A 10,497-nucleotide genomic window follows, 5' to 3' on the forward strand; every position below is an offset into this window, starting at 1 on the left:
GCTACTGAGTTAGTTAGATAAGCGAGATAATTGCGATGGACATTATTCATTTCGTGTGTTTTAAAACTAGAAATGAAAATCTTTTATGTGCATTTAGCTTAAACTATTGCTTACAGCGCATGTGAATTCATTTGAAGTACAGACTTTTTTAGTTCTTTTAAACTTTACGAATATTAAATATGTAAATGTATGCGTTTCAAAATTCATTGAAACAAAGTGTTGCCTTCGAAACTGGTCGAGCGTAATTGTTATGGGGCTAATTAAAAGCGAATTAAAGTTAAGCATCAGTCTCACACTAATGAATATATATTGATAATTACCATAATTATGCAAATGTGCAACCATTTTATACGGCACGAAAGTAAGTTTCCCCAACCCTCTCCCATTTGCATAAAGAGTCGGTGCATGGCCCAAATACAATGACCAAATTGCGGGCAATTTATCTGAGTGTAGGCACAAGGGAACCTAAAACGCTTCTTGAAAACCCCGTCAACACATGTGCTTCCATTGCAGCAGTCCGATTTATGGTACCGCTCTCCTTTCTCCGTTCGCCTTCCCTTAACCTTTGACACCCTTACGACCCGACTTACTCTCACCCATTTCACCCATTGTGTTCGAATAGAATGTCCTTGACATTTTCTGGATGCGTGGCAAATTGATATGCAAATATTGTCCGTTCGCTGGTTCGGCAATCCTTTGTAATCCTTCTCCAAGGTAGTCTATGTCCTTCAAAACGTCAATTGTCGAAGGACACTGACCGTCATAAAACTTCACTTGGCACACATCCTTTCACCGCGTGGGCAGAATATTGGGTGTCTGTTTGTTTTGTGTTTTGACTTTATCTTTTGTGGCCCACTGTCTGTCTGTGATTTATGGCCTATGACTTTTGACTTTGGCGGGCCAGATGCGAATGGGTGTAGATACGCCAAATGGTGATGAGAATGGGATGTGCCGAAAGCAGTAGATCAGTTTCCATCCCATCGCCGCTTCAATCGGTACAGCCCAGGATTCTCTCTACTCCGACTGTAAGTTAGGAAAATATCTTAGCATTTATAAAATAGTGGCTTGAAATAAACTTTTTAGACAACTTTACAATTAGGAACAAAAAAATATCTTTACACAGGTTGCCTATTTTAAAAACAGTTTTTAGTTTATATTAGACTCAAAACCAAAAAATTAAGAAATTTAGGTAAAGATTTTTTTAAGTTTTTATATTCTATTGTTTATAACCGTTTAAAGCTTTTAAGCTTGTAAAATATCTGAATACACACACCGTACTTAGAAATTAAGTAAAATGTAAGATTTTAAGTATTCACTCAAAATTGCATCATTTTTATAATAGTTTGTCCAAGAACATTTTTATTCCATTCCATTTTCCATTTCAAATGGAATTTAAATACAATTCTCACTATGAAGCAATAAATATTACATTTTTTGCATTCGAAATATACTAACGTAGTTAGAATATTTGGAAAGTAATGACAAGATATTTCTTAGGTTGCTATAAGATTTTAATTCTAATTTCGATTCCATATTCCACTTTTCCTCATTCCCCCAAACAATCTCTATTACTGTGCGTGTGTGTGGTCCTCGCCTTTCTGGCCGTTCTAGTCCACTCTAATTGTAGCCAAGGCACTAAATTGGAAGCCGCACAACGAAAACAAAAACCGATCAGCCAACACAATCAACGGGATATTTAATTATAATTTTCCTGAGCGAAATAAATGAATTCTGGTAATGAAAATTCGCTCACTTTAATCGACTCGAGCGGCGGCGTGACGATGATCGATTTCGAAAGCCCACGATACCCGGACAGCAGAGAGTTGAGGGGAAGTGTAGTGCAGAAGATGGGCAAGGCACACCTGTTTGGCCCTGGTTCGAGTTTCTCCACAAAAGACTGCCATCTCCACTTCTGCCATAAGACCTTGTTTCAATGGATTATTAATGATTGGCGATCGATCGTGGGCCGATCGAGGCGAACACTGCTACAGAAATAGCCACAGATTTAGCTGGTAGCCGCTGCAGCAGCTCCTCCCTTTCGCTCATCCACTTGGCTCCCAAGTCGGCAGGCGTTAGCGTTTAGCGTTAACGTTAACTCAATCGACCTGTCATTTGGGCCTCAGCTGGCTCCTCGTATAATTGCCCCCGTCACTCGAAGCCGTTCTTCGGCACATCATTTATCAGAGCCTTCTATTTATAGGCTCTCGATCCCGCTACACTTGGCGAAACCAAGCTGGCACTGCCAACAAAATTAGAACTTTCTTATTCGTAAATTTATATTTGCTGCCTATGTAATTCTTTAAGTTACATCCAATCGAAATGATGCATTTTTAATATAGCTTCGTTCCAGCATCACATATTTAATCTTCCGAAACTATAAACACCTATTTAATTGTGGTAGGAACTGAGCGGTTTCTTCGGTTGTAGATTTGCATTGCTGGTCGGCGAGTCATTTATCAATATTCGGTGGAAATTTATTAGCCATCGTTGGGCTCCGTCTTTAATTCGATTTGTATGCGATATCGGGCTGGGTGTGAAATTCGCGTTTGGGCTTCATCAATCACCCAACTCCACTTCCACTTGCCGGCTCCGCTCCACTCGAGGTGATCAAACAAACGCAAAGTCGACATGGAGTCTACCAAAGTACTGTTAAAGGATACAGAAAGTCTCTAACGAGGCAGACAACACGGTACCTCGATATGGGAGTTCTATAACCCACCCAATCATTTCGTCGTGCGTCGACACACTTTTCAATTGTTTATGCATTTCGGTTTTGTTTTTCGGTTTTAATTTCGGGCAAGTCCATTAATTTCAGTTGCGTCCGACTGCTCACGGATCGAAACGGATCCTTGGAATGGGTCTGAAGCGGACTGGAACCGTATTTCCTGGGCTGGACGTGCGTTTAGCACATCTTTGCAGTGGCATCTCATAAGCATTCATTAATTCTGACCACTCTGCTCGTTGTATTTTGTAATTAATGATGTTCAACAAAACGGCGGCTCCTCGGTTCGCTTTATTTTGGTTTTGGTTTGGTTTGGTTTGGTTTGGTTTGGCATGGCTTGGAATGTTTCCCTTTGCTTGCTGACACATTGGCGGGTGGTTTCTGTTTACTCAGCTCAACCTCATCATTGTTTCAGTTGTTCTTCATATTTTATAGGGACACGCAGGTCTTGTTTTATCATTACTTAATGTTGAATGATGTCGAGTGTTTGTTTTGACGGCGACTGTCCTGCCCGACCTGCTTAATTAAACATTTAGCTCTGTGATTAATGGTTTTCCAATTAGTTGCGAGTAACTCCTTTCAAGAGGTGACGTGTAATGAAGATTTGCTTGGTATACAATTTTTACGAGCCTTCTTTTGGTTGAAGGCGAAACATAACATGCAACGTTGAGGAGACAGGGAATCATTTTATATTCTCGTAATTGTTTAATAAGACTTTCAAATGAATAATGGCGAACTGTATACCAATTGATAATTGATGGTTAAATCTTATAATATTAATATAATATAAGATACATAATACTATCAAGATAAGTAGGACTAAGAAATGTATATTTCAGTACACACCTTCTAATTACGTATTTTTAGGGAGATAGAAATTTGACTTCGAGTAGTAAGTCTTTGGTTTTTATTAAATTCAAAATTCTTTCTTAATATTTCAACTTCTCTCAATACGTAGCTGGGGAACAAAAGATGGAATTCCCATAATAATGCAAATATTTGTGAATCGAAAGCACTTAATGCAAACACATTAACTGATTTCCGGTACATACACGCTGACTCGCAAAGACACATAGTTCTGGGAAGAGGGGAGCAAACACAACAACCCCCAACACCAAAGAATTACCCCATTGCTTCGGGGACGCACCCAGAGAAGCCAATTCTAATTCTCCGAAAATGCCTTTAATAAAAAAATGTAGAGGGAAGCTAAGGAAAATATTTGACATTACATTCGTCAAACTCATGCGTCGAGGGTGTTTGGGTGGTGAATGTGCTGGGCGGGGTGAGCGGTGTGGGCGGTTTGGGCGTGGGCGACGACTTTGGCAAGTGGCTGAGTGACTTCAAGGCCCAGGGCATAACTGAACAGGATCAGAACACACAGGACCCAGCTCGCGTTCCTGTTCCGGCTTTTTGCCTTTGCAGACGGGCATGCCATTAGAGGCTCAAATGGAAAACGAAAATGTCTGACATTGACAAATGCCATCCGTCATTGCAAACACAAGATTGATATAGATTGGAATGTGACACAAAAATACGCACAACTGCCACCACCACCACCACCACCATCGCAACAGCACCACCACCATGGCACCACCGGAGCACCACCATGATGCCAATGCCAATGGCCGCCATACGCACAATTGTGTGTGCGTGAGTATCTGCAGAAGCCGTGACACCGGGAAAAAATATTTCGAAAACATAAATATTTATTATGCTAAATTATTTATTTACATATTGGTATATTAGTATACATTGACAAGCTGGTTTTTCCAGTGACTATCAAACCAAAAACATTTCATGCAGTAACCGATGTCTTTTTCGGTAAATTATTAGGGACCACTTTTTTTTCGGTGTACAAGTCCCCGTCTGACGATGACACAAGATGACGACCGCTGATGAAAACCGTCGACGACTGTCCCTCATGTCACCCTTGTTTTCCCGGAGAAAAAAAGTAACAGAGAACTATGGTTTCCCGAAAAGAATATCCTTGTGGGGATGAAAAGCGGATTTTTTTACGCTTTGTTCTTTCTTGGGTGGTTTTAGAAGTTTTGAAAAGAACCGGGGATCTAATGTGACCAAAACAAAATATCCTTATTGCGCATCAAGGCAGAGCATCTGCCAATATTAAACATTTTGTGTATTCTTTTTATTCAAAGTTTTAAAAAGTATATAGAGCAACTGATTTTATATACCTGTAGCAAAAACGTTTTGATCCGCCCCCGTAAAGCAATGTAAACCGCATTTCCCCCATTCGCATTTGTATAAGTGTGCGTGGCACATAATAATGGTGGATTTTCTTTGTTTGACGTTAATTTTTTATGCTCGCTGCTTTTGTCTTGGCTTCTTTTGTCGCGACTTGCAAGTTGCACTTAGGTTTATTAGAAAGAACAAAGGCGACGCGGAAAAACACTTCGAAGGGTGTGGATATTTTTGATAAATTAACGTGTGCATTCATCTTGCTGCGCAGAAATTTGCATCCCACAACGCCCTAAAATCTCAGCTGCTCTTCAGCATTTTCTGCTGCTGACAGCGCAAAGTCCAAATCTGTTTTTAGATTGCAGTGAAATAGTTTTCAGAGGAGCTGGCAAGCAAATTAAGTCGATGTCACCCATGTCGGCACTTAAGCGAAGTTGCCAAACTTTCGTCCAGTCTTCGCTCCCCGAATAATAATCAAGTGCTAATTATTTTATGGTTTTCACAAACTTTCAACTCACACACACCGCAAATCATCGCTTGAGATACGCATCGATTTCAGCGCTTCGCAGGAGCGGGAATTCGTTTCATTTCCTTCTTTGGGCGACTATAATGAAACTTCCGCTGGCTAGCCCCAGATGATTCCCCTCCCCTTATGGACGCCCCGGGAAAACTAATGCCCTGCCATCAGTTGACGATGGCATTCAGATTAAGCACTGCCGGCACTGAATGAACTCGATGCGGTGATAAAAGCATTAATCAACCAAAATAGACGAATAATCGCAAAGGGCCAGCGCAGAAAAACATGCCCACACCCAAAAGAAGCCAGCCAATTCTGAACTCGATTCTGAATCCGACTCCTAGGCCCTTGGCTTTCCTCCGATGTTATTATGTAATTTGTGCGGCACTTAAAAAACAATTATATGGAATTTATGAGCTTCGAGTATAATATTTTAGAACTTTGGAACAAATGTATATCTTGATTTATTAAAAATCACCGACAATATTTCCGAATCGATCATAAGAACTTGAAAAAATGTAAATATGTTTAGTAACTTATCTATGTTTGACATTATACACTTATACTAAGACTTATTCTCAAAACAGGTACAGGATATATGTATAGGATATACTGATAAATCGAACTCTTAAATTCTGAAAAATTTGTAATTCATTTGCAGAAATCTTGCGTTGCTTGGAAGTTACACACTTAATACTCTGAACAATAACTTAACAATAAATCATAGTCGATATCAAGAGACTCATAAGAAAGACGCTTATTAAACCCCCAACTAAACTATTATACGAACTACGAACTAATACTATTTCAATAAATTAAAATACCTAAGTATTGGCACATATACAGTATACAAATACTTATATTATTAAACAATATAAATACTAAGATGAATAATCAAATGAATATTCCTATATTTCTTTAAATAACTTGGTTCCCCACTTAGGCCTATGTGTTCCCTTATCGTGTTCTGGTGGGAAGCTGCCTAATGAGAAAACAAAACCCGCGCAGATCGAAACAAAGTACACAGTGCGGAACAAGATCTTCGACTTCAGGAGGAGAACTAAGATCGGGAAATATGAACTCACACTTTGGGAATGCCGACCGGGTCCGACAATGGTTATTAATCAGTTTCCGATACTGCCGTCGCCAGGAGACAAGAGTTTTGAATAAAACTCCCAGATGTCTGGGAATAAAGAGGCAGAGGTGCACAGTGATCACGCCGAGCATCGAGGACGTGTCGCAGTCACACTTTTGATGTTAATTGAACGTGGCAAGCGAACGACAGTGCTCCCCAGAATTTCCCACTTTCCCGATTTTCTTCTCCACCATGGCCGAGCTCAAGTATCTTCGGGGGATGTCGATGCCTTAGCTGTCTAATGCCGGATTCGTGCTAAGTGGTGTGCCACCTCGATCTCGTTGGTAAGTGTGCTAGTGATGGTCTGGGATCCGAGATCTATTCATAGAAGTGCTGTCATTGGACCTTGCCAGCTCTTCCGGCAATTGATTGATCACGGAGTCATCCGATGGGGGATGCACTTTGTCGCCTTGATTTAAATCCAAAAGGATATAGGGTCAACCACTCCACACAACGAATAAGTCGTACTATTTTACTGAGCGCGACTATATCAATCATGAAATTACGAAATTGACTAATATTTCGTGATTTGTGGTCCAAGTTTCAGTTGCAAAGACTATTTATAAGAACAGGATGTAAATGTTTCTATGTGCTGTCTATAGTAACTTATGAATCCTTGCCCATATATTTAAAACCTATGTAGTTTAGTGTTCAATATTTCTAAAAACATGCTACTTATGCCTATTTATCTTTAAAGCCAATACAAGCTTTGGTGGTCGGAAAGCCTAATAAAAAATGCACAGTACAGTCCAGGAGTTGGGGAGAATAAAAGCACAAGAACGCCGTAAACAAAAACCCAAATTGTGTGCCTTTTTTTGACTGGCAAGCTGGCAAACCATCCCCCTCCCTTTCACCCCTATTGCCCATCTCACTTGCTCCTGTAGAGCTGCTGCACGGACTTGCTGCTTCTTCCGAATTTTCGGCTGTTCGTCGTGTCCATCGAGTGATTTTGATGGATTGCTGCCATTAATCTATGACGTACGCAACTACCAAAGGAAATGCCATCATCATCAAAAGCAGCCCAGAAGACCGGGCCGACAGCCGGGATCTGAAGCCAAGGGAGTTGGTATGTATATGCTCCGTAGAGCCAACAGGGAGGGCAGAGTACGGAGAAGGGGCTGGGAACCAGGAATTGGGAACTGGGAACCGGAGCCACGCCACTCGGAAAACAATGAGAAGGCCCATGCCAAGGGCTTAAAGAAATCCAATCCATGCGGCTCAAATTGCGGCCTGCTCCTGGCAAAAAATGTAACGTTTGGGAATTGCTTTTATTTTCTCAATTTCAAGCTTTTGGGTTTACCTGGCAAAGGAACTGGGAATACGACTAACACAAATTTAGATCACTATTAGATGTGAAATATCTTGTGTTTAAAACGGCGAAATTTATTTATTTCACAACAAAACTTTTGAGTCTTGAGAACAAAAACAGAACTAAAATGCTAAGGAATATTACTTGTAAAACACAAATAATAGTATTTATATTTATTTTGTAAGCTATATACTGTTACAAACTAGTAAATTCTTTGGTGGCTGCTTACCACGATTCAAATTTTTTCTCCGAAAATATTCGGTAATATTAAAGATTTTAATTTTTCTTACTCCAATCCAGTCCGAGCGGGTCTCTCAACTGAGACGCGCCATGTCAACCCATTTTTTACCAACAGCAACTTTGCATCCTCCCCCAGATGACGGGGGATGTTTGTATTTCGCGCAGATATTTTTTACATTTCTACATAAATGCATTTCATGTTTACATTTTTCCAGTGACAAGTGTCTGAATCACTGGGCGCTGCAGTCGGGATGACATATGGAGGCAGGGAGACCCAGCGACACGCAGCCGACAATCGATTAATCAGCGAAAAATAATAAGAAACACGTTCGCTCCTCCCCGCCGAAAATACGGTGACTCCCCGCGACTCCCCAGATGTCCCGGAGAAGGAGATGCAACTGCAGTCGAGAATCGAGTCCCTGAATGCGGAACTAATGTCGCTCGAGCACTCAAAAAATGGGGAACTCCAACATTTCAGGCAGACAAATAAATATAAAGCAGCAGCATCTAAGGCGACGCTATGACAAACATATTTAGATGAATAAAACTTTGGGTAGAGCCTGCTCTACTGATGTATTTTCACTGGGCGGGGGACAGGGAAATTGTTAACGAAGTCGAGGACGCTGAAAATAAAGACAACAAAGCCAAATGACTGACCAAACTCATTACAACGAAACTTCAAATTACCCAAATTAATCTAATTTCTGTGTGAACTGGTTTTGTTTGACCGTTGTTGCTTCCAATGTCAATGAGTTGAGAGGTTTGTCAGTGGGCAAAGTTTTGATTCTTTCCATCGTTCGACCCTCATTTGTTTGTTTTTTTTTTTTGTCAATTTCTCTGATTTCTCTGTTAACACATTTTCCATATAATGGGGAATTGTGTTTGTCATTTGTTTGGCATTTGCCCCTGGCATTTGAATATTGAAAACAGATTTCACTTCCATTTATTCTTGGCCAATTTTTTTGTGCACACATTTAATTATATCTTAAACGGTTGCCCGGGTTCCACTTCAAAGCTTCCTTCAGAGCGAGCTGTCACTCAAACCAACCAATGGCAAAAATCACACAGTGATTCACTGGCTCTTTGATGTCAGAAACGCATTTAAATATTTTAAGGGTATGACTGCGTGACACGGACCTGTACATAAAGAAAATAGTATATGATATATTGGTATACGATCAGTTAATGAATTCACTAGAAACTTCAAGCTGAAACAGTGTTAAGTTCAATGATAAATGGTACCAGTATCAAAATTAGTTTCAAAATTGAAACATTTACAGATTTAATTGCATATACACTTAATTGCATACACTTTTGTGTTGTATAATAAACTTAAAGAACAGACTGAAGGCAAAATTATGGAAGTATTATTTGCCTTATTATAACATTATAATTAAATATAAATGTTGTAGTACCAAGAACAGTAAAAAACGGAATGCAACTAGAATTTAAATATACAAATAGTAAACATTTTCCAAAAATTTTGAATGTAAGTACAGAATATCTAAGTTAAGAATATTTTCATCTTAGGTGCAATCTGCCGCCCTCCAGACTGCATCCAGGTTCATATCCATGTAGCCTCGTCGCCCCGTCGTCGTCGTTGGCGTCATTATTAATTTGTGCCTGAGATGCGGGAGCGCGTGTCGGGTACAAAAGTTTTCAAAATGAATTTTTATGCCTCTGCCATTGCGTCGCAGCTTCTGCATCCCTCATTCCTCATCTCCCATCTCCCATTTCGATATTTTTACTTTTTGGCATCGCGTGGCTGCCACTCACGCAGTCTGCCTATATCCCCCGGAGGCCCCTCACCTGACTGCTGTTATATTTGACATATTGCCGACATTGATAGTATGAGACGTTGCAATGCAATTTGTTGTGCTCGTCAACGGGAGTTGCTAGTATTATTCAACCGCCGAACGAGATACGCATTCAAATGGAAGGAGATCTCCTTGGCCTAGGCACAATATACATTTTGGTGGATTCAATTTAGGCAGATGTTCTCAGATCCTATGTGAATTCGTGTGGGAGGAGACTCAGCCAATGCTATGTATTTATTTTTAAAAAGGCTTTTTTTAAATATCGTGGGTTGTTTACCACACTTAATATATACAAATTAAATAATATTAAGTTAAGTAAAAGTATATTCATTCATTCTGTAATAAAAAAAAAGGTGAGCTGCTATTTTACTGGACATCACAATTTATGTTGTTTTTATCCATACTTTCAAAACTAATGAAGAAAAAAAGTGTTAAATTGTTTGAAATTAAGTACCTAATGATATTATAAAGAAATGTTGTCCATTAAAAGTGTAAATCATAGGATTTTCTACTTTAAACTCGCAGCTCAAAAGCACTGCTATTTCAATGAACACAGCTCTA

At 39.8% G+C, this 10,497-nt stretch overlaps 1 protein-coding gene and 1 long non-coding RNA gene across 4 annotated transcripts; one reads left to right on the forward strand and one right to left on the reverse strand.

The window, feature by feature from the left end:
• The first annotated feature begins 891 nt into the window (after positions 1–891).
• LOC120321877 lies at positions 892–8,682 on the forward strand. Of its 3 annotated transcripts, XR_005561605.1 has the most exons (4): positions 948–1,025; positions 6,379–6,854; positions 7,268–7,636; positions 8,335–8,682. XR_005561605.1 is itself a non-coding variant. In XM_039375929.2 (2 exons), exons 1-2 carry the CDS (start codon positions 930–932, stop codon positions 6,688–6,690), a joined length of 408 nt encoding a protein of 135 aa, XP_039231863.1. In that variant the 5' UTR covers positions 892–929; the 3' UTR covers positions 6,691–6,934. The 3 variants fall into 3 exon arrangements, 1 of the variants encoding a protein (XP_039231863.1); XR_005561604.1 differs by lacking the exon at positions 7,268–7,636 and having other exon boundaries at positions 892–1,025; XM_039375929.2 differs by lacking the exons at positions 7,268–7,636; positions 8,335–8,682 and having other exon boundaries at positions 892–1,025; positions 6,379–6,934.
• LOC120321878 lies at positions 7,168–8,976 on the reverse strand. The gene is made up of 3 exons (XR_005561606.1): positions 8,807–8,976; positions 7,871–8,742; positions 7,168–7,806 (listed from the first exon to the last, which is right to left on the reverse strand). It is a non-coding gene; the product is annotated as an uncharacterized LOC120321878 (long non-coding RNA).
• Positions 8,977–10,497: the final 1,521 nt, after the last annotated feature.

This window comes from Drosophila yakuba, chromosome 3R, assembly GCF_016746365.2.
Source record: "Drosophila yakuba strain Tai18E2 chromosome 3R, Prin_Dyak_Tai18E2_2.1, whole genome shotgun sequence".
NCBI lineage: Eukaryota > Metazoa > Arthropoda > Insecta > Diptera > Drosophilidae > Drosophila > Drosophila yakuba.

Coding starts and splice junctions, on each gene's coding strand:
- LOC120321877 (XM_039375929.2), top strand. CDS start 930: ATGGTGATGAGAATGGGATGTGCCGAAAGCAGTAGATCAGTTTCCATC. Junction 1,026..6,378: donor GGATTCTCTCTACTCCGACT/GTAAGTTAGGAA, acceptor TTCCCCACTTAG/GCCTATGTGTTCCCTTATCG.